Here is a 23,634-nt window from a genome sequence, read left to right as displayed (position 1 = left end):
CATTCATCTTTGGCAACTCTACTTTTGGATCTTTCTCCTCCCACTTTTGATTTGCTTTGTTGATGTCCCCTGACCACCAACGCTTCTAATGCTTCATCTGTTGTAGTTATTTTGCTTTTCTTTTTGTCCTACTTTCTCAATTCATGACCATATAAAGCAAAACTTACAACATCAAGAGAAACATTTCCCTTCCCATGAAGTAACGTTGTTTCTAAGTGTTCAAATTCATCAAGAAGGGACGATGGCAACATTACAGCTAGATCTTCATCCTTAAACTTCACATCAAGATTTAATAGATCTACTACTAATTAATTAAACTTAGTGATATGTTCATTCCTAATAGTACTTGCGTGATAATCAAACCAGAACAATCGATTCATCATAAAGAGCTTATTCTGATCAATCTTCTTCAGAAATATGTCCTCCAATGCATGCCACAGTTTCTGTGCAAAAGTTTCGTTCTTCATGACTTACTTCTACTCTCTAGATAGGCACAATCGAATTTTTCTGCACGACAATCGATTCATGATACTGCATTCTTTTTCTTCTATATCATCTACCTTTCTTACCTCAATAGAAATATCTAGACCCTACTGAAAAAGACAATCTAGAATTCCACATTGTCACATGCTGAAATACTCAGTTCCATCAAAGATTTCCTCGGCAAACTTTAAATTCAACATCAGTGTCCTCGTCTAGGATGACGAATGAGTTCGTGCCCCTTTTGAAGACTTAATCGTCATGCCAAGGACGAACCTTCAGCTCTAATACCATTTTTTGAGAAAAAATGACAGAAACAAAAGAAGAAACAAACAAAACAACACACTAACGGAGTTCGGCAAAATGTTGCCTACGTCTTTGAGCACTAAGACTATCAATTAATAAATAAGAAGAGATACAAGTATTGGTTACAATAAACCAAAGAGGGGGGAGTTTCTTTTATACACTAAGAAACTTCTCCAACTCTCATCATCTTCCGATGTGGTATTCTTTTTTCTAATTGTGAGAAAAGTTTCTTTTATATACTAAGAAACTTCTCTCACTTCCATCATCTTTAGATGTGAGATTTTAATTGTGCCAAAAACAACAAAGACATGTAAGTAGTTGAATAAGGCGATCATCATCTCTATATTCAATAACATGCTTGTAATTTAGTAGATTATGTCAATGCTAACCAATCCAAAGAGAAGTAATTGCACTGAAAAAAAATCATGAATACTCAAGTCATTTTGCAATAATGCACGGATTTCATATTGTAGTTGATATTTGACAACAAAATTATTTTGCACAAACAATCTTGACATATAATCTCAAATTTCTTTTGCAGTTTTAAATTTTGACAATTGAACATCAATTCTTTGTTCAACAGAGTTGTTGTTTGTCTCCCAAGTATGAAATAATTCATCAAAATTTTCAACACCAATTACATGACATTTGGATATTCTATAAACGTATTCCTAGACTCCTTTGCCCTTCAAAAAATTAGCCATCACATAACTTCAATACAAATAATTTTTTCCATTTAAACAGACACCAATAGATTGTAATAAATCATCTCCAATCATTGTACACAATTTAAACAAAACAATCCAAAATAATAAGCAACGGTCCCAAATCCCAACTAATAAACGGTCAAGACACGCAAAAAATAACATGCAATCCCAAAAATAAACGAAATCCAAAATTTAGGGAAGATCTAACCATTCAGATGCGGAAGCGGTGGAGATAACTAGAACCATAAGACAACAAGTAGAGAAACAATAAGCAAATCTGGAGAGCCAGCGAGCAATCTGGAGATCCAAAATTTTAACTTGGCTCTGATTCCATTATAGAATTCATAAATAATGAATTCTTATAAATAATATCAAAAGTAAGAAGCATATCAAAAGAGAAAGTTTAATTTGATATATATATATATATAATCGGTTTGGAAAAGGAACGATTACATCCATTTATATATAGCTAAGATGAATTTTACAATACACATCTAGGATAAAATGCAAAAGAAATATAAATATATGTTAAAACTCTTATCCTTGCAATATCATCCTTCAAATAGACCTAAAATCATTAGTCTTACAATACTTATTTGGGTATCCTTGTATCATATACTCTAGCAGTGGCCTTCTTTGCCTATAAAATGAAGAAAAATAAGTTTAATTTGGTGGTTTCTGAAAATATACAAAACAGATTGGCCTATAAGAACTCACCTCGTTCTCCCAATTTGTGCACAAGGTGATGATCGAAAGGACCAATGCTTGACTGAATAGAGCCACAATGATTCCAGTCCATAGTCCCTTTGTCGGATTAAAAACAAAATCTGAATCAAAATCACATTTAAGGATGCCTTTTAAAAGAAATAGTCATACTAGTTAGCTAGCTACCTTCCCTCCAAAGTGAAAGACAAATGCTAGTAATACAGCACAAGGTATTCCAATTAGATAATATGCTCCTAAATTAACAAAAGCTCCTATCTTTTGCCTTCCACATCCTCTAACAGTGCCTGAAAGTATTTACTCAAATTCCATCATATTTGAACAAAATCAATAATAAAGAGAGATTAAAACCTGAAAGTATGGACGGAACCCCATCAATAAAGTGAGAGCCTGCTAACAAAATCAACATTTCTGCTACATAACTTATTACTTTCTCTTCTTTACTATAACAATAACCCCATATTCTACGCCCCACTATCATTATTGTTCCTACCACTACTCCTTCTGTAGTCACCAGGAATAATGCTATGCAAACTGCCAAACGAGCTGCTCGTGGCCTTCCAGCTCCCAATTCATTGGACACTCTCACACTGTCAAACCAAGAAGTTGAAGATGAAGATTTCTAATTGTTTACAAAAAAATAGTCGTAAAATCTTTTCAATTACCTCACAGTAGCACCTAGTCCCATTGGAATCATATATACCAGACTACATGTGTTAAGGCTGCCACATTTTAAATACATGTCAGTCAAAGTTAGATAAAAATAAACTAAACACTTGATTTTAACTAAAATTGAAGATAAAATAAATATGATTTATGTGGTAAAAAACTGTCACCCTAAAATTGAAAACAAAATAATAGCAATCGTAGTGGAATGCAAAATAATAGCATAAAAGTAAGAAAGTAAGAAAGAACGACACAAGAATCTTACCCAGGTTCGACTAACAATGTCCTACGACATGCTTTTCGAGAATCGATTTAATAGATTTGTAATAGGGATTACAAACTTTAACTCTCTTTGTTTGTTCTAGGTTTAGTCTCACACTCATCTCGTTTACAATGTATATATACAAATACTTTTAGAATTCATAATTATGGTAAAGATCATGTGATGTCTTTAACATCTTCAATGATATGATCTTGTGGCGATTTAGTTGACATTTCCATAATAATACGATTTGATTGACATCTTCACCATTATGTGATTTCATACCTTTTTGAATCCAACAAATAATCGCACATATTTTCCTTCCTCTTATTTAGTACTTAACATTGAGGCACACTAAATTGGGCTCAAAATCCTAGGCCCAATTCTACAAATTATACACCTTGCATCTATGTCTATTGTCAAACGAATGAGCCTAATCACCAAAAAACACCCTAGAAACAATATTCTTACTTCTCTAATTACGTTCCAACCTTTGTTACTTGAATCAGGTCGCAATATTTTCGAAACTTGATTTCTGTCACCACCTTCTGGTCATATCTATGGGATTTGCATCTATGTGAACTTTCTCCACAATTATCGCTTCACTCACTATGACATCTCGAATGTAGTGAAGTAAAATGTCGATGTGATTTGTGCGCTCGTGAAACATCGAGTTCTTTGACAAGTGTATGACACTTTGATTATTGCAAAATAACTCCATTTTATCGTGCTTCACCCAAAATTCACCCACGAGACCCTTCAACCAAAGTTCCTCATTGACGCCCTCCATCACAACGATATACTCGGCCTCCGTTGTTGAAAGGGAAACTACGCATTGTAATTGTGCCTTCTAACTTACCGAGCATCCATATAGGATAAACACATATCCTGTTATAGACCTTCTATTGTCCATCACTTGCAAATCAACATACCCTCTCAACTTATCATCACCTACACCCGCCCATTTAAAACAATGACTATATCTAAGGATCCCCCAATGTAACGGAGGACCTACTTCGTCGTCTCCCAATGTTCTTTCCCGGGTTCTCCATAAAGAGACTAACAAGACTAACCGCGTGAGCAAGATCGGGTCGCGTACATACCATGGCATACATTAGGCTCCCGATGGCACTCACGGTGTTTGTCATTCTCACATTTTCCTCCTCGGTACTCGGCGATATCTTTAAGGAGAGTTTGAAATGAGTAGTTAATGTCATTTGAATCGTCTTAGCGTTAGACATCTTGAACTTGGTGACCACTTTTTGGAGGTAGTTGCTTTGAGACACGAACATATAGACTTTATCCCGCTCACGCTCAATCACCATCCCCAAAATTTTCTTTGTCGGTCCCATATCCTTCATCTCAAATTCACTCCAGAGCAAACTTTTGACCTTACAAACCTATTTTTTGTTTCCCGATGTGATCAACATATCATCCACATATAACAATATGAAGATCCTACAACCATCAACCCACTTGACATAGACACAACTATCAAAATTTCTCCTCACGAAATCATTATGAACCATGAAATCATCAAAGCGCAAATACCATTGTATTGGGGATTGTTTAAACCAAAAACCAAGCGTTTAAGTAGACATACCTTCTCTTCATCAACGAGTTTGACGAACCCCTCGGGTTGCATTATGAAGATCTTCTTCTCCAAATTCCCATGAAGAAATTTTGTCTTCGCGCCCATTTGCTCGAGCTCCGAGTCAAACTGATTCACTAGAGTGAGTAACACATGAATGGACGTGTGCTTCACTACCGGGGAGCAGATCTCGTTAATGTCAACCTCTTTGCCTTGTGTGAAGCCTTTAGCTACCAATCTCGCCTTAAAATTTGGCTTGTTACTACCCTATACACCTTCTTTACACTTGAATATCCACTTTGAACTAACCACTCGCTAATTCTTGAGTTTATCCACCAATTCTCACGTCTTGTTTTTCTCACTTGTTTAGTTCACTTCTTGATCTCTATCACTTCTTTAAACGATATCGTCTCTAAATCTTGTACATCATCTTCCACAAGGAATGCAATGGCCGCCAAATTGGAGTAGTCAAATCTCTCTAGAACAAAGGGTTGTCATGCGGTCTCTATCGTGTGCGAACTGGTATGAGCTAAGATTCTCTTCCAGATCTATACCTTCTTCCTCTACCTGACCGTCTATTTCATCATATTCACTAGACTCCCCCGTGTCCACCGATTCTTTAGTAATCCCTCTTAGGAATTCCACCTCAAATTCGGTCCTCTCTCTAGTGACTTTGCTAGCTTCGACTGACTGTGTTTCTCCATAATAGGACTCAGTTTCCCTAAAGACCACGCTACGGCTAATGATGCACTTAGTTGTCTTTTTGTCCTTGTAAAATAGTTTCTAACCCTTTACTCCCTCAAGGTATCCAACGAATATACACTTATTCGCTCTCGGATCTAGCTTTTCATCTCGTTGGTGCATGTAAGTTACACAACCAAAACCTTCATGTTATCGAGTTTTGGAGGAGCAATAATCCAAACTTCTTCAAGTATCTCGTATTCTAATGTCATCGATGGAAAATGATTGATAAGATAACCTGTGGTGTTAACCGCCTCACCCTAAATCCGCTTTGGTAGACCGACATCAAACAACATATACCGGACATGCTCAAGTAGTGTTTTGTTCATTCGTTCCGCCAAGCCATTCTGTTGCGGTTTGTGTTGGACGGTTTTATGACGAATCATCCATTCTTCCTTGATAAACTGATTGAACTCATCGCTTAGGTACTCTAAACTGTTATATGTTTGAATCTTTTTAACATTCTTCTTGGTCTAAGTCTCTACCATCTTCTTCCACTTCTTAAACTTAGCAAATGCATCATCCTTTTGCTTCAAGATGTATACCCAAACCTTGCGCGAACAATCATCAATGAAGATGATAAATTACCAACATCCAACTGGAGTTATAGTCCATCTCCGACCCCCACAAGTCTGAGTGAACATAACTGAACGTCTCCCAAGTCACCTCAACCGACAGCCCTAACTTCACCCTCGTAGTTTAACCGTATATGCAGTTCTCACAAAACTCCAAATCATCAAGTTTCTCCTTACCAAAATAGTCTCTCTTACTCAACTACTTCAAACTCCTCTCACTCACGTGCCCTAATCTCTTATTTCATAGACTCATGGGCGATACATATCGAGGATCACCATTATCGCCATATCACCAATTAAAGTGATGCCTTGAAAGACGTAAAAATGTTTCTCTCTCACGCCTCTCATTACCATTAGCGACTCTTTTATGACCTTCAATACGTTACCCTTCCATGCAAAACTAAGTTGGTCTAGTGAGCCGAGAGATATTAAATTCCTCTGGTGGTCTGGGTTGTGTCGTACGTCCGCCAATACGCTCTCGATTCCATCATGTGTCTTCAAACGCACTATTCTGATTCCCATCACCCTACAAGACTTGTTACATAAAAAAACCTCACCCGTCGAAGTCTTCTCATAGGTCTCGAACCAACTCTCGTTAGGTGTTATATGGAATGAACACCCAAAATCCATAATCCTACGCTTGTCGGACTAATTAGTGGAAACAACGAGAACATCCGCACTTTTGTACACATTCTTGACCTCTTGAACAATCACCGTTTCTCCGTTATTATTCCCATCGTTACTCAAATCTGGACAATCTCGCTTAAAGTGTCCATCTTTGTCACAACTGAAGCGCTTAATAATTTTTTCCCTGAGAGACTTCGAACGTATCTTCTTCTTGCTTTTATTGTCTCTCCTCTCGGTTCTCCCTCGAACCAACAGTCCATCTCCACTTACATTGCTCTTTTTATTCTTCTTCTTTTGGTCTTTCAATCTCAACGCACTCATCACATCATTGAGGGTAAGCTCCTCCTTCTCATGCTTGAGTATGTCTATGAATGTCTCATACGAAGGGTAAAGAATTCAAAAGCATCATCGCCTTATCCTCGTCCTAGTATTTCTCCCCGATGTTTTCCAAATCAATGAGAATCTTGACATATTCGTCGAGATGCGTTTGTAAGTCTTTTCCCTTAGTCATTCTAAACTTGAAGAATTTCTGCTTGATGTAGATCTGAGATGATAGTGCCTTAGTCATATACAAAGACTCCAACTGAAGCCACACATTTGTTGTCGTCATGACACTAGCAATCTTTCGTAGAACCTTATCACTAGACTAAGAATCAAGGTGTTATAGGCTCTTTCCAACAACTCCATTTTTTCACTGCATCCATCGAGGTCGGTAATTGTGATTCCCTCTCGAGTGCTTTAGCAACTCCCATGTTGCCCAAGTGTGCCCTCATTTTTATCTTCCAAAACCCAAAGTTGTTCGTCCCATCAAATTTCTCGATATCAACCCTAGAAGTCGACCACATCTCAAATATTCAAAATAATTGACCGAATCAAGAAAAAAACTCACCAAAAAACCGAACCGCGACTGCCTTAGCCCAACTTAGCTTTGATACTAGTTTGTGATGTAACTATCACCCTAAGAATGAAAACGGAATAATAATAACTGTAGTGGAATACAAAAGAATAGCGTAAAAGTAAGAAAGAACGAAATAACGACATAAGAATTTTATCCATGTTTGGACCAACAATGTCATATGTCATACTTTCGGAGAATCGATTCAATAGAGTTGTAATATTGATTACAAACTCTAACTCTCTCTGTTTGTTCTAGGTTTTAGTCTCACACTCTTCTCATATATATATATATATATATATATATATATATATATATATATATATATATATATATATATATATATATATATATATATATATATATATATATACTTTTAGAATTCATAATTAGGGTAAATATCATGTGATAACTTTGACATCTCAACCATGATATTATCTCGTGGCGATTTAGTTGCTATTTCCATAATTGTACATCTTCACCATTATATGACAAACAATTGTACATATCTTCATTCCCCTTTTTTACCTAATATTGAGGCACACCAAATTGGGCCTCAAAAACCTAGGCCCAATTCCACAATTTCTATATTCGAGTAGCATTCTACTCATTAAGTGGAGTAGCACAAACTTCTGCATTTATTTTCATGTTTAGTTAATGGAGACAAAAATGTTCTCACCTTATGGAGAGGACTGAAGTCTCTAGTTTGGGATTAGGAAGGAGTCCAGATAGAAGAACCATCATTTCAAATGACCATGTCTCCAAACTGTGAGAAACACAAGTCAAATGAAGAATATACTAGAAATTATTAGTAACATTATTTGTCAAAAGGAAGAAAAAGAAGACAAACAATTAAGAGAGTTATCAACTTACCATAACATAATTGCTGAAGGAATAGCAAGCCTAAGATATTTCATGACGTCTTTCAATGCCTCCTTGGAAAACCCAGTCCAAGTCTCCTTACAAGAAGGTGATACTCTGATGTAGATTCCCAACAAGAGCACATTAATCCAATATGAAAATGCATTGGCCAAGGCAGCCCCTTTGTTTCCAAGCCCCAAATTGAACACCAAAGCCCGACAAACAAAAATGTGGACAAATGTGGTGAAGCCAGCAATGAACACCATTGGGGTGACATTATTTTGGGCCTGCAAGAACCGAATGAGGCACTGGAAGAGGGCATAGGCAAAGATGGAGGGGATCATGAACCGCGCATAGCGCCCTGCCTCGGCTGAGATTTCTGGGTCCTGGCCCAAAAATGCTAGTATGTCGCCTGCATTGAACCAAATCAAGGCAAGGGGAATACTGGCTAGAAGCAGAACAAGCATGGCTCTTTGTGTGTGGACTCCCAGCATGTGGTACTGTTTGGCTCCGTAGGATTGACCACAGAAAGTGTCCAGTGCACTTCCTAATCCAACCTACTCCCAACATAGAATTGTTAATGAATGAATTATTGCAGCCAAGTTGCCTATTTTTTGCAGTGTGATACTATGGTGGATCTTCATATTTCTAAAATAACATGCCTTCTTAAAAGAATGTTGGAGAAAAATACAAAAGAACTCATCATCATTCTCAACATTAGCTCTCTTTAGAAAGTAATTAGTAAAAAACTTACGAGAAGGCTAAAGCCAGTAACAGTAGCAAAGGAAGTGGCCATGGATGCACCAGAAAGAGGAAGCTCGCCAAGATGACCTACAAACATGACTGAGATAACCTGCAATCCGAATATTAACAAATTGACCAGTACTATGGGTCCTGCTAAATACAACTGCTTCTTCACTTCCGCAAAGACCTCCACATTCACATGCTCCTCCTTGAGGTTTATCAATGGGATTCCTTCTTTCCCCATAATTTTACGTCCTATCAGTACACAAGGAAATAGCATTGAAAGATATATAGAGAATAACATGATAGCTTAGCTCCACCCCCAAAAGATGACTAACCGGCATCCGCCTCTAATCCTTTCATAGCAGAATCCAATATATTTTATTCCTGTTTTATTTTTATAACTATCTTAGAGATATATTAACTTTATTTCATTTGTATTTTTTTAATGAGAAAACTTGTTTCAAATTATTATTATGTTAATATTGTTCTTAATTAATCGAATATTAATTATTAAATATATATACCGATGTAAATATATTATTTATGTTTTTTATTGAGTTATTTTTGTAAATTGTTTGATAAATAAAATTCGAGTTTTGATTTGGTTGAATTAGTATACTATTTTTATATTTAAAATTAAAGTTTTGAAACAATTTAAAAAACTATTTTAATTAATTAAAAAAAATACATGTTATACAAAAAGCTTTTTTATCATAAAAAAAATAAAAACCAAGTACCAATAATGGTTTCAAAATTGAGATGGAGATAATAATTGTAAAATCATTATAGTTTTAAGCATTAAATAAAATAAAAATAAAAATAAAAAATCTAAAAATCCAATAATAAATAGTTGTAGCTCCAATGATGATATCTAGAACTTTTTTTAATACTTTATAATTTAGAATGATTATATTTTAAAAATATAAAAGTTAATTAATATATATATTTACACTATTCAATTAAAAGATAAATTTTTTTTTTATGGCTTTGTTCGGATTGGGGTTATTTAAATAACCTAGAGAGGGAAAAAATAATGATGATTTATGATTTTGAGGAAGTGATGATTATTTTTGGTAAAAAGACTTAAAAGGTATTAATTTATATAAATAAAATAAAAAATAATAATTTTAAATAAAGGGTATTTTAGTATTTTGATTAATGAAATGAGTGATGTGATTGGCGGAAGTAATTGATTGAAAAATTGGTTTTGTATAAATTATTTAAAAAATCTAAGAAGAACCAGGCCTATAAAATATTTGGCAACTGACAGGTTATTTTTTCAATTAATATATCAATTATTAACCATAAACATTAAAAGAAATGTTGTTGTTTGCTGGTAGTCTTAACAAAATTTTGATAAAGTATTTTGTTATAATATTTCAAAATATATGAAAAAATTGTAAACTATAGTTTATATTGAACTTATAACTATGAAACATTTTTTATTAGAAATTTATCTCAGATCTGGTCTCGAAAGTTGGATATCAATCTAATATAATATATCATGCATTTACCCATTTCTTCGGTAAGATCGGTAAGATCACCAAGGACTTATTGGAAAATGGTTTTTTGATTTTATTTGAGTTTTATTTTAAAAATTCTTGTTTGATAAAAATTAGGTAAAAAAATTGGTTTTTAAAATTTGATGATTAATTTATCTTTTAACTTTAAAGGATATGATTTAGATGAGAGAATGACGGTTGAGAGAGGATAAAATTAGAGGATAATTTTAGTATTTAAATGAATAAAGTTATTGTTTAGACTGTTAATATAATAGTTAGGTTTTGAAATAAAACTTGTACCAAACATCAAACAAGCCCCAAGTAAAAGATGTGTCTTATATTGTCAATAAAGTAAAATATATTATCTTATATTATTATAAAATAATGTATATGTGCCCATTAATATAAATATATATATATATATATATATATTTAATTATTTTGACTGACTTGCTTACTTGACCATTACGAAATTATTAGTCCACGATTCATTATTTATAGGTTTTACAATTAATACTCCATCACAAAAAACATTGAAATTTTGATCAAGACCGTTAATATTATTTTTTGAGGAAAGAAATTTTTTTTAACATTGATACAACTCATGCAAATCAAAAGTATATAAAATTAATTATGTTATTTCAATAATAAAAAATAAAAACAAGAGATAATTATTGTGACATACTCAATAAATAATTATTATATATTTTAATCCACTACTAAATTCAAATAATCAAATAATTTATTTGAACAAAATAATTATGCATAAATATTTAGTTGGGATTGTCATTCTCTAACCATATTTAAACTTTATAATTATTTCAAATTTTCATTAACTTAAATGAAATCTTAATTTTTATTATAAAATATGAATTTTTTTATTATTAAATTATATTTTTAATTTGTTATATGAATATAATAATTATTAAAAAAGTATATATCTCAAAATATTTGTTTTTATTTATTTATTGAAATTCCATTGAGATTACTTTCATCTAGTTCAAATAATATTGTGATTATTAGCAACTAAATGTATATAAATCATTTAAGTGTTATTTATTTATATTAACTAGATTAATTTATTGGTTAATTAATTATTTCTAAAATAAATTCACTCAAAATGTTTTAAATAAAAGTAATTAATTTATTAAGGTTATAGAGAAAAATATTTTTTATTGTTGAAATATGTTTAACATAATTTTTTATTTATTAAGATTGATGGATGGCAGTTTAATTTTGCTGAACACAATTTATAATTTATATTTATTTTTTGAAATTAAAATTAAAATTTAACTATTTATAATTATTATATATATTATAATTTTTAAATATTATTTCCGTGCACCGAAACTTGAAAATCTCATTTTTTGCCGTAAAATAGTAAGATATTAGTAATTTTTTCGGCTATGCACTTAGGTAAAGATGCAACTAATATATAATTTTGTTTCTCCCTATTATTCAAATTTATCACTATAACACGGAGAAAAAAAAAATCACCAATATTAAAAAAAAAATAGATAACGGATTAAGTATATAACTCGCAAACACACTTAACTATTTAACTATATATGCGCAGAACTTGTCGTTTAACGGGCTCGAACCTAAGAACTCAGAGTTAGTATCTATCTATTTTCATATATTTATTGATAGTGTTTTTTATTACTTGAGCGTCAAGGCTGAGTCAAACTATTTAGCAATTAAAATTGAAAATTTAATTTATATAAAACATATAAAAGTGATAGTAAAGTTGTTTTTGACTTTAAGAAAAAAATAAATAAAAGTCTCTTAATATTTTAACATAATATTTAATTTAAAATTTGTTTTTGTATTATTGAAATGAATTAATTTATTATTTAAATAAATATTCTTTAATATAAAAACTAATCTGATCACCACCCAACAAATTAATATTTCATCCCCTTTTCATCTAATGCTATGGCCTATGTATAATATGATTTTTTTTACACTATCTACAAGTTAATTTAAAATGTTAAAAAATATTCGAATTTATAATATTTGGTTTTAGAAACTAATTTTTTCACTTAAAATTAATATTTAAATATTATAATATTATATCTAATTTTGTTTTATAGTAGTGTGAAAACTCAAACTAATTATAAATATTATTATTTAAAATTAAAATATTATTTATTAATTATATTAAATATTAAACTTAATTTAATCATTTAATGAAGATCATATCAAAACATATTAAAAAAAAAAAGTATGAGTACTGAGTAGAGTATAACCCACTAACATGAAGTACCAAAATAGTGAAAAAGAGACAACAATAGAGAAATTAATATTTGTCATAAATTCCATGTCTTTTACGTACTAAAACATTTTTTAAATAAAATAAATTCAACAAACTATTTTAAAATGTTATACATTTAAGTTCGTTATGATATTTAACAATAAAAATGATAAATGCATCAAATCGACACCCAACAACAGAAAGTTCACCACTAAGGAGAACTAGATAAAAAAAAAAAAAAGACTGCAATGATAGTTGAATCACAAAAATTATAAATAGTATTAATTATTTTTGTTATTATGTTATTGATGAGAAGAGATAGAGAATTTTGGAGGGAAAATGACCTAATATTATCTCATTTGTTAGAATTTAAAAGAAAAAATATGGAGAATAAAAAGAAGAGTGGAAAATTAATTTATTGTTTTAGAGAATTAGATACATCATCGTCATTCATTCCCACAATTATTTGTGGTTATTAATTTTCAGAATGATTAGGATAATTCAAGTGACAAAAAGTCTATTACTATATTACTAAAATACTAGAGGTTACAAGTTTAATTCTCATTTAAAAATAAAAGCATGAGAACATTTCATTATTAGTCATCAATATATTAATCATAAGAATAATGATGGAAGAACGATGCTGGATGCTGGCCACGACTCCTAGCTACCTCTCCTCGGGCAGTCACGTGGAAAAATAAGTCACGGTACAAAAATAAAAATAAAATTTATCATGTAAAAAATTAGAGAAAGCATTTTCTCCCGAGCATAGCCATATTCAGAACATATTCTAAACATGACTTTTCTTATATTAATTAATATTAATTTTTTCATATCTACCTTTTACATGATAATTTTGTTTCAGTATTCACTTATTCTTTTTTACTTGTGAATAGCTAGAGAGTGACTATATTGTTACTCTAATCTTAATTTATCATGATTCATTTATTATAGTCATCTACATTGATTATTCATTCACATGATAAGTTTTTTTTTAGGGAAACAGTTATAATCATTTCATTAAAATCTCCAAAGTGGGAGGGTTAGAAATCATAGTTAAACAAATCCTAACTATGATTAAGGATGACAATCAAAAGACGCTAAAAAACTTATTGGTAAAATTCATACATTCTAAACAAACAGAGATTACAAACAGAAAAGACTACATTCAAACTTAATTATCCCAGCCTAGCATTTTCCCATGCCATTCGTTTTCATTGAGAGACCTTCTTCGTTTTCCTCTTCTTTTTCCTGTTCCTCTGACGATGAAAGGGGGTTGTATTGAAGATGATGATGAGTATTGTTGTTTCTCATTTAGAATTTTCTCTTTGTACGAGCCCATTTTGATTTGATAGAAAGAATTATTTCTGAGAATTTCAGGGCTTTTATCTTTGTTATCTTCAACTTTAATTTCTATGTTCTTGTCTTCATTATCTCCGGCTTCAGCTTCAGACTCCACATTGGTTTTGGAATCTTCTTTATCGGCTTTAGAATTCTCTGTTTTAGCTTTGAAATTTTGGGTATCTTCCTCTTGAGTTTTCTCAACAATAACTCGAGGTTCATCTTCCATTTTCATTCTAATCCTTCGTATTATAGAAATTTTCTTTTCCTCTTCACTTTAATTCCCTTTACTTTCTTTCCTTCACTGCTTTCCTTTTTCCCAGAATTCTTCTTACTTTCCTTCTATGTATTTTTCTTATTTTTGTTTTTTTATCACTATCCTTGACTTCCACAATATGCTCTTCCATTCTTGATTCTTTCATTTCATTTTCCTGCTTTTTTTACTTCTTGGGTTTTCATGATTTTTTGTTCTTCCTCAATTTCTTTTGCACATTTAGTACTAATATGCTAGAAAGTGTTGCAGAAAGCACACATGTTTGGCCTCCATTCATATGAGATTTTCATTACGGTGAGTTTTCCCTTCTTATCAACAACTATCATGTTCTTTGGTAGTGTACTTTGAGGATGCACTTCTATGTTTATTCTAGAAAAAGTAAGGTGCTCTCCTCTCTCTGTAATTGGGTTCATATATAATGGTTTCCCCAATAGACTAGCAAAATGACTTAGAGCTTCTGCATTATACATGTGTGCTGGGATGTTCCTAAGTTTGAACCATATTTAGGTTATTTCTTTTGGCTTGCTTAGAAGATTCAATTCTTCAAATCATCTCTCAAACTCCATACAGTTGGATCCAATATAAGTATGCCCAATTTTCAGAATATCATCCAAGTTCGTTCCCTTTTTGAATTGTAGAAAATATAGATCATGGATGTTTACAGAAACCTTCTAGTCATTTATGCTCCCATTGTTTCATTAGTGATTCATAAGTGTCTGAGAAAGATACACGGTTCTTTCCTATGTAGTTCCCAACAACTACATTTCCCCATTTTTTGACGTAATTCTCCTCCACTTCAGTGGGCAATTTAAATTCAAAAGGGGAGTTGAGAATCTCAACTTTTGTTTTAAACTCACCCAAGTAGATTTGACCTTTGTATGCATGATCTTTTGCTTTCTTTTCTGCATTCTTTTTTCATACTTCATTTACCTCCAGTTGGAATTGCTCCTGATAGTATAGCTCTATGATTTGGGGGACTTCATTAACTCCCTCATTGTTTCTACTGTCCAATTTACTATCTTTTCGTATTCTTCCTTCTTCAGTAGGTTCCAATCTTGAAGATAATGTATATTCAATTGGACGGTTGTTTGATGTATTTTCTCTTTGTTGAGAACAATCTCTCCTTTCTTTGCATGCATCAATAGCTTTGTGATTTGATTTTTAAGTCCAAAGAGGTTTGCTCTTTCATTATACCCAACATTCAACGTTTCTTCATTTTTCTCCTGTTTTCATGCTACACTTTCTTCAGAATTTATATCAGTAATTAGTTTTTTATCTTTGCTGCATTTCTGCTTTTCATGGATAATTTCTTCAGTAATCCTATCGATTTTTTTTTCAACTACCTCCCTTACTCTTTCCATCACAAATTCTCTGACTTCCTTATTCTTATTACTTTTCTTTCTTCCCATTTTGATGAATAACAGAACACAATAACAAAATAGAGCAATAACATAATAGGGTACACTAGAAACTCTAACTATTATAGAATATGATAAAATAAAACCCTAACCTTTCAACCAAACTTTGCAGATGAATGAACGACCTAATTATTAGAGTCAATATCATGTCGTTTGTGCCGATCGTGCCCTAAAATGAGACAATGGATTAAATGTAATTCATGATAAGTTTTTAATAGAGCAGATTTTACATTTGCTTTAATTTTTTTGTTGCAATTGAAATATACATCAGATTTGAATGATTATGAGGAATTCATGAAATGTAATTTACTTATTTTTTTTTTAATATTTGTTTAACAATCATAAAATTTTGTTTTTTAAACTTTTCAAAAAAATAATATAATTCTGCTCTTATGGGAAAGAAAAGTAAATGCTTTTATTTTTTTAAAGTAAGAGGTCTTTGTTATAAAACTAACTAATGAAAAGAAAAGTAATAACTGGAATATTAAAAATAGATAAAGATAGAAATATTAATTATTTAAAGATATTTTAAATAATTGGGCCAATAGAAATAATAGATAGAGATAAGGAACTGAGATTATAGTTCATTCATTGTCTGTAAGCAAGTATCTAGCAGAAAATACACTTGTAAATATTCTAAATGGATTTTTATCTGATTTAAATTAGATTATTAATTAAAATACATACTTTAATTATCTTTATTACATCTGTAAATATTCAAAAATAAAAATATTGTCATTATTTAACCCAAATAATTTGAATAATCTTTTTTGATCAAATGTAACAATTTTTTTTTCTTCTAATTATTCGGTTTTAGTTCAATGAAATAAAGCTGTTTTATTTAAAAAAATGTTAGAATGATATTTTGAGGGATCATTTCCTTCTCTATCAATGTGTCATACATTTATTTTATTTTTCGTTTATACGCACATTTCATTCTCGGATCTCTACTCATTAATTATATCATTAATTATACATTTCCATCTCTAAACACATTAATCATTAATTGTATATATATATTTAAAATTAATAATACTTAATTAAATAATTAAAATAAAATAAAGTTTAAATATTATATATTAAAATAAAATACATTTATATTAATATTAAAATAACACGTCATCATTATTTTTATTTAATTTTATAAATATAATATATATATATATAATTAAAACTAAACATACTAAATTAAATAATTCAAATAAATATTATAAACTAAAACAAAATACAATAAATAAAAAATAAAATAAAATACATTGTATAGAAAATAATATATATAATAAATATTAAGAGATCAAATTAGAAAAACAAATTAGTTTTATAAAAAATATAAATTTGATGATAACTTAACAAATATAAAATATTTTAACCTAATTACAGTGTCGGTTGAAAAATCTTTGATACACCAGCGAATAGAAACCGACGTGAATGGTGAAGTTGCTGGTTGTGGCAGGTGAAATTCGATGCTGACAATCAAAACAATTATTTAATATTTTAACTTAACATAATGCAATAATACATACTCGGTAATATCCACAAATTCATTATACAAGTATCACTCCAATACAAAATTGAATATTCACATTTACTGCCCTTGAAGCTGCAAATATCTAATAACGAGTGCAACTCCACCTATTTATCAAAACACTGATACTTTCAGTTACAGACCTCATAATAGAGCTAAGTGTAGAATTCTCATCAAAAATGATGTTTCTATTTGAAATAACTCTTCTCTTAGATGTAGACCATACACTGTATCTTTTGATATTATCTCCATAGCCCACATATACTTCATTCTTCTCTCTTTGCTCTAGATTACCTTCGTTGATATGATAATAAACTATGAAATCAAAAACTAGCTTAAGAAGCAGCAGAGGAGGTAGTAGCCGCGGGAGCAAGAGCAGAAATAGAGTAAGGAAAACCAAAACCTAACCTTACCTGAAGACCTGACCTTTTGATTTGAAAGTGATATAACGACAATGTTCAGGATGAAATTTCTTTGTGAACCCGAAGCTCCCGGCGAGAAACTACATGGGTATATAAGGGTATATTCATGTAAGTAGACTGCTTCCTTACCGAATATAGCGATTGTGATAAGCGGGGAAGCACATTAGGAAGACACGATTGACTCTTTCCGGACTGCTAAGGAAGGATCGTTTTCCCTCCAGAAAAGCGTTGAGGCTAATCGTTCACGTTCCATTGTTCAGAAGGATGAGACGGAACCCGAGTTATCCGCAAACATGTCAGACCACACCCCGTTAGGTGTTTTGCATTTAATCCCAATAATTTAGGAAATAACATGTTGTAGAGAAATAAGCCAAAAAAGCAATCACAAACACTGAACCAAAATCGCCTAGAACTATAACAATTGAAACACCAGAATCGGAGCCTATCCACATTGGAGCTTTCTCCCCACTAGCAACTCTTGATCCTGAAGCTAAGATCCGCAAAAATAAACTCGGTCAAAAAGAGATACCGTTGAAGGTCAAGAAAATGCTGAAAAATATGATGAGGTACCAGATGAAGACGTCATTTTGAGGATAGGAAGGGCTCAGGTCATTGGAAATTCAGGTGACAGAAGGGTTAAATGGGCTGACCAATCTAACCGAGCAAAAACAATTGTACTAAGGAGACAACATCAACAATTATCACAACCTCTGACGTTGATTGTAATAAAAATAATGGTAATGCTAGTGATAAACCTTCTAAAGATACAACAACTACGTCCAACAACACTAACACTGTTGTCCCTCTAATTTAGTTTATGAAGAAAAATGAGATTGCAAACTTGACAGGCCTTATGAATCAGCTAAGGAAATTATTTCTCCAAATCAAGAAACATGCGATTATTATGGAGAAAGAAAGAAGTGATCAATTGAACATCTAGTTCAATAGTCACTATCAGGAATACTAGAACAAATTCAACAAATATCAATATGATGAGACAGTCCAATGGTCAGTTAATATCATGAGAGAGATCTCAAAGTATAATAAAACAACTGTGTATACTATCAGAAACAATCCCAATAAAACTTGGCAAAACGACCAGGTTTGGGGAAACAGGGTTGTACCTGATCCAGAGAAGGGAAAGTTCTGCATAGATACTATGTTCCAAAAAGTTATCACCCTTGATCATCCTCATAGGTTTGAGCTACCTCCGGAGATAGAGGGAAAATGTGTGAAAGCTTGAGATTTTGTCATCGTTGGGCACTTTATGCGCAACACCAAAGTTCTTTATCCAACGGTGAAGATAACCCTTATTAATCAATGGAAAAGTTCTGGACTTAAGAGAGTTACAATTAACGACCACGGATTCTATTTCCTATCTTTCAGAAATGGTAGTGAGATCAAACCAATCATCGGGAGCAAATGCACTTTTATCAATGGACAATGCTTTAAACTATATAAATAGAGTGAAAATTAAACACAAATCACGGACCACCTGAACTAGAGCAGATTTGGGTTAATCTGAATAATATTCCACCTTATTTGTGCAACTCCATCGGTCTAGCCTATATCTTCAACATAATAGGAAAGCCACTAATGTTTGATCCAGCTATGGAAGGCTATGAAAGAGCCTCTGTAGCCAGTGTAAGCGTTGAAATTCACTCAAATAGCTCTCTCCCATTAAAGTTGGAACTCAAAGATAGACTCGGAAACATATTCGAAGTTGAAGCAAAATACGAATGGCGCCCAAACAGATGCGTGAGATGCAATACTTTCACCCACTCGACAAACAAGAGCCCTGTTAATAATTCTCGAAATGTCAATCCAAGCAATCAAGCAACTAAGAAGAGTAAACAAAATACTAGTAATGGTAATCAGAACAATAGAACTAGAACAACACAAGAAACATCTACCAAAACCAATGTCCTAGTAGAAAATCAGGAAACAAATCAAATCCAATCAGAATTTGCCAAGGAAGAAAATCAACAACGGGTTGAAGCTAAAGAAATTATTCAGCTAAGAGTATAATAAAGTCAAAAGTCATATAAGGGTTAAAAGAAAAATAACAAAAATGATGAAATGGGTCAGGGTTCAGAAAAATGCTGAGAATCAAAGTCGTGGTAGTTCCAAAGGTCATGATCAACACAAAGATAAGAGCAATGAGGGTCTGGGTCAACACTAGGCTGAGGGTCAAAATATGGGTCAAGATCAGCATCAGGCTGAGGGTCAAAATCAAGATCCATCTATAGGTCAAGATCAGCAACAGGCTGAAGGTAACGAGGGTCTAGGTCAGAATTAGGGTCTGGGTAAACATTAGAATCTAGGTTAGAAACAGGACTATGACCAAGAAAATCCAGGGCTCAAAAATGTTGGATTTCTTGCTGAATCTATTGAATGTGACCTATAAATACTTGGGTTCAGAGAATTTAAAAATCCAGAATTAAACTTAAACAAGAGAGGTATTGAAGTAGAAAACTTAAGCTCCGAAGTGGGTCGAATCAAAATAGAAACGGATCAAAAATCTAGTAGTGAGGAAGTCCAAAGTCAAAAATGGCCAAACAGAAGAGAAGATGCGGACACTCGCGACCAGAAAGTAGGGACTATTGGCACTAGTGAAGTTGATCCATATGCAACAAATCTAATCACCGATGAGTATGAATTTCAGAGAACACAATCTATAGACATTGAAGATAGTGAGGATAGTGATGCATATGACTTCACTAACGATGAGACAAATCGTGTAGTGCAAGATAGTTTTGAAATCCAGAAACCAAACCCCTATATCCATTCATGAATATCATAACATGGAACATAAGAAGACTTAATGATCCTCTCAAATGCAAAGAAATTAAGAGGATTATTGAAAATTAGAAGGTTACAATCATTGGGATTCTGGAAACGAAAGTCAAAAGCAATAATGTGACAAGGTTTGCATGTTATGCATTGATAGTAGTTGGGAACTCATTCATAATTCAAACTCGAGAACTAGAAGAATCTGGGTTTTCTGGGATCCAATGATTGTCGAAGTCATGTTGTTTTTCTCCAATAATCAAACAATACTGGTTGTGATCAAAGAAAAAATTATTGGAATTGAGTTCCAACTTGCTAACGTCTATGGTAGCAATTCTAGTACCGAGAGAAGATTGCTCTAGAGCTGTCTTAGGAACTAGATTAATGGCGATAAATTATGGGTTGTTCTTGGTGATTTAATGCTACGAGAAGCGAAATTGACCAAAGCCCGGAGTCTGATATTACCCAAGATATGATTGACTTCAACGATTGCATCAATGACATAGAATGCATCGAACCAACCAACTCATGGAACTTCTTTACATGGTTATCAACTCGAGGAGATGGACATATTCGGAAAACAGAATTGATAGAAGTCTTGTCAATGAGAAATGGATTTCTCAATTCATGTGAAGCCAACTACACGTTTTGAATCCTAGAATCTCGGATCATAGCCCTGTCAAACTCTTCTAGGAGAAGGAGGAGAGGTTCAAAAGACCCTTCAAGTTCTTTAATTTCTGGATTGAGAGTGATAATTTTAAAGCTATACTAGGTAAAGTGTGGGTCGAATATGTGGAGGGATCAAACATGTTTAAGGTCTTAGAAAAGCTTAGACTTCTAAAAATCTAACTGAAAAAGTTCGACAAGAAGTTCAGTAACATCTCCAAACGAGTCCAAATAGCTAGAATTGAGTTAGAAAAAGTCCAAAGTATGTTACTTCGGGAAAAAATGATGAGCAACTTAACGAGGAAGAAAAAGATTCCCTTGGAAATTTCAGAAAGTTGAGCTTATTAGAAGAGAATTTTATGAAACATAAATCAAGGCATAATTGGCTTTCTCTTAGTGACAAGAATACTGCATTCTTCTAACGGAAATATATGGCTAGGAATATGAGGAACAATATTTACAGGCAGAAAAATGATGAGGGTGAATATGTACGAAGACAGAAAGGAGTACAATATCTCGTCATCAACTTGTATAAAGAGTTTATGGGTATAAAGAAAGCGCAACCAAGTCATCTGAACATCTTATACCAGATTATCGATAAAAGAGTTTCTACTGAAGACAGTTAAGATCTAATCAGGGTTGTCATACGAGATGAATTAAAAGAGGCTTTATTCAGCATCAACGGTAATAAAAGCCCAGGTCCAAACGATTTTAATGCTCAATTGATAGGATCGGTGCTAACAATAAAGACTGGGGTCTGGCTATTATAACAACGTATGACAAACGATTCAATTTTAACTCTGTTAGAAGTTACAAATATGTTTTTATTCTTCACAAATCCTTCGAACTCTTGAAACGATTTCAAGTACGGAAGTGTTCGTCGGATTTAAAGATTCTCTTGAAAGAAAGTAAAGAACATAAGGAAATGTTTATGGATGTTCGGAGCAAACTCTCCTACGTTACCCCTTCTTCCACAGCCGGAAGGATTTCACAAAACTCTTTGAATCAAATACAGTTTACTAAACTAGCTAACACTCTATTGAACAGAACAACTTCTGTTCAACTTACAATATTATGAACAATATTCTCACAGCTAGACAGTATTTTGATTCTTTATCTCTTGAACTTGAATGATGTAAGAAAATCAGTAAGTGCAAGAGTAAGCTTGTAAGATTCGTAATCGGTTAATTAGTGATTCGGTCATTTCGTCCGTTGTCCTTGAGCATCTATATGTAGTAGAAGGACACCAACGGTCGAATCTTCTTCATGGACACGTGGAAAGCGTCCATTAGAAGGCCGCCCATAGAACAAGAGTACAGCAGACTCTAAGCAAATGGATTGTGGTCGTACCGAACTGGTAGTGCATCGAATATCCTCTTTGATATTGTCTTGTACTGGACAAACCATTGGAAGGACATTTTCATACGTGGCGTTCGTTCATTGGATACCATTAGCTGGCTTGTCAGTCTACACAGGAGTGAGTGGAGCAGAGTAGCAGACAGTTAGTTGATCATTGGTAGACGTATGCTAACTTCAAACGGCTGCTGAAACGAGGCATTAGACATGCTCCATTAGACTTCCTAGTCTAAGGGAGTTAGACGTCAACGTCTAACTATGTGTTCCATTAGACCGACAAGTCTAATGGAGTTAGAATACAACGTCTAACTACGTATCACTTCAAACTTGTATAAAAGAGTTAGACGTCAACGTCTAACTACGTTACCCATTAGACTATCACGTCTAATGGAGTTAGACCTCAACGTCTAACTACGTATCTGTTAGACTATAACGTCTAACTACGTTTCACTTCAGACTTGTCTGAAGGAGTTAGACGCCAACGTCTAACTACGTTTCCCATTAGACTACCACGTCTAATGGGGTTAGACTTCAACGTATAACTACGTATCAGTTAGACTACAACGTCTAACTACGTTTCACGTCAGACTTGTCTGAAGGAGTTAGACGCCAACGTCTAACTATGTTTCCCATTAGACTACCACGTCTAATGAAGTTAGACCTCAACGTCTAACTACGTATCTGTTAGACTGTAACGTCTAACTATGTTACCCATTAGACTACCACGTCTAATGGAGTTAGACTTCAACGTCTAACTTCGCAACACGTATATTTAATCTACTTAGACCACGTATAAGTTAGCATAGTTTAATGAACTTACACAAAAACAAATAGACAATTTAACTTCCTTCATATTTAAACATCATCAAAATTCAGTTGTTTAATATTTCATAATTTTCGTTTAT

At 32.7% G+C, this 23,634-nt stretch overlaps 1 protein-coding gene across 1 annotated transcript; it reads right to left on the bottom strand.

Annotated features, from left to right (window-relative positions):
* Nucleotides 1–2,085: 2,085 nt before the first annotated feature.
* LOC124924728 (protein DETOXIFICATION 16-like) lies at nt 2,086–9,541 on the bottom strand. The gene is made up of 9 exons (XM_047464722.1): nt 9,517–9,541; nt 9,189–9,433; nt 8,447–8,991; nt 8,253–8,339; nt 2,882–2,938; nt 2,568–2,806; nt 2,385–2,503; nt 2,211–2,297; nt 2,086–2,133 (listed from the first exon to the last, which is right to left on the bottom strand). The coding sequence occupies exons 1-9, from the start codon at nt 9,539–9,541 to the stop codon at nt 2,086–2,088; spliced, it is 1,452 nt and encodes a 483-aa protein (XP_047320678.1).
* Nucleotides 9,542–23,634: the final 14,093 nt, after the last annotated feature.

The sequence above is a fragment of the Impatiens glandulifera genome, chromosome 2 (assembly GCF_907164915.1).
Source record: "Impatiens glandulifera chromosome 2, dImpGla2.1, whole genome shotgun sequence".
In the NCBI taxonomy this organism is placed as follows: domain Eukaryota; kingdom Viridiplantae; phylum Streptophyta; class Magnoliopsida; order Ericales; family Balsaminaceae; genus Impatiens; species Impatiens glandulifera.
Note: the sequence above shows the minus strand (reverse complement) of the source record. Positions and strands in the feature narration are given on the sequence as shown.

Excerpts from the sequence above, each read along its gene's own strand:
- LOC124924728 (XM_047464722.1), bottom strand. The coding sequence starts at position 9,541 with ATGAAAGGATTAGAGGCGGATGCCG. Across the intron at positions 2,939-8,252 it reads ACTTCAGTCCTCTCCATAAG|CCTTAACACATGTAGTCTGG; the intron begins GTGAGAACATTT and ends AAAATGTGGCAG. Across the intron at positions 2,298-2,384 it reads TCTTTCACTTTGGAGGGAAG|GGACTATGGACTGGAATCAT; the intron begins GTAGCTAGCTAA and ends AATCCGACAAAG.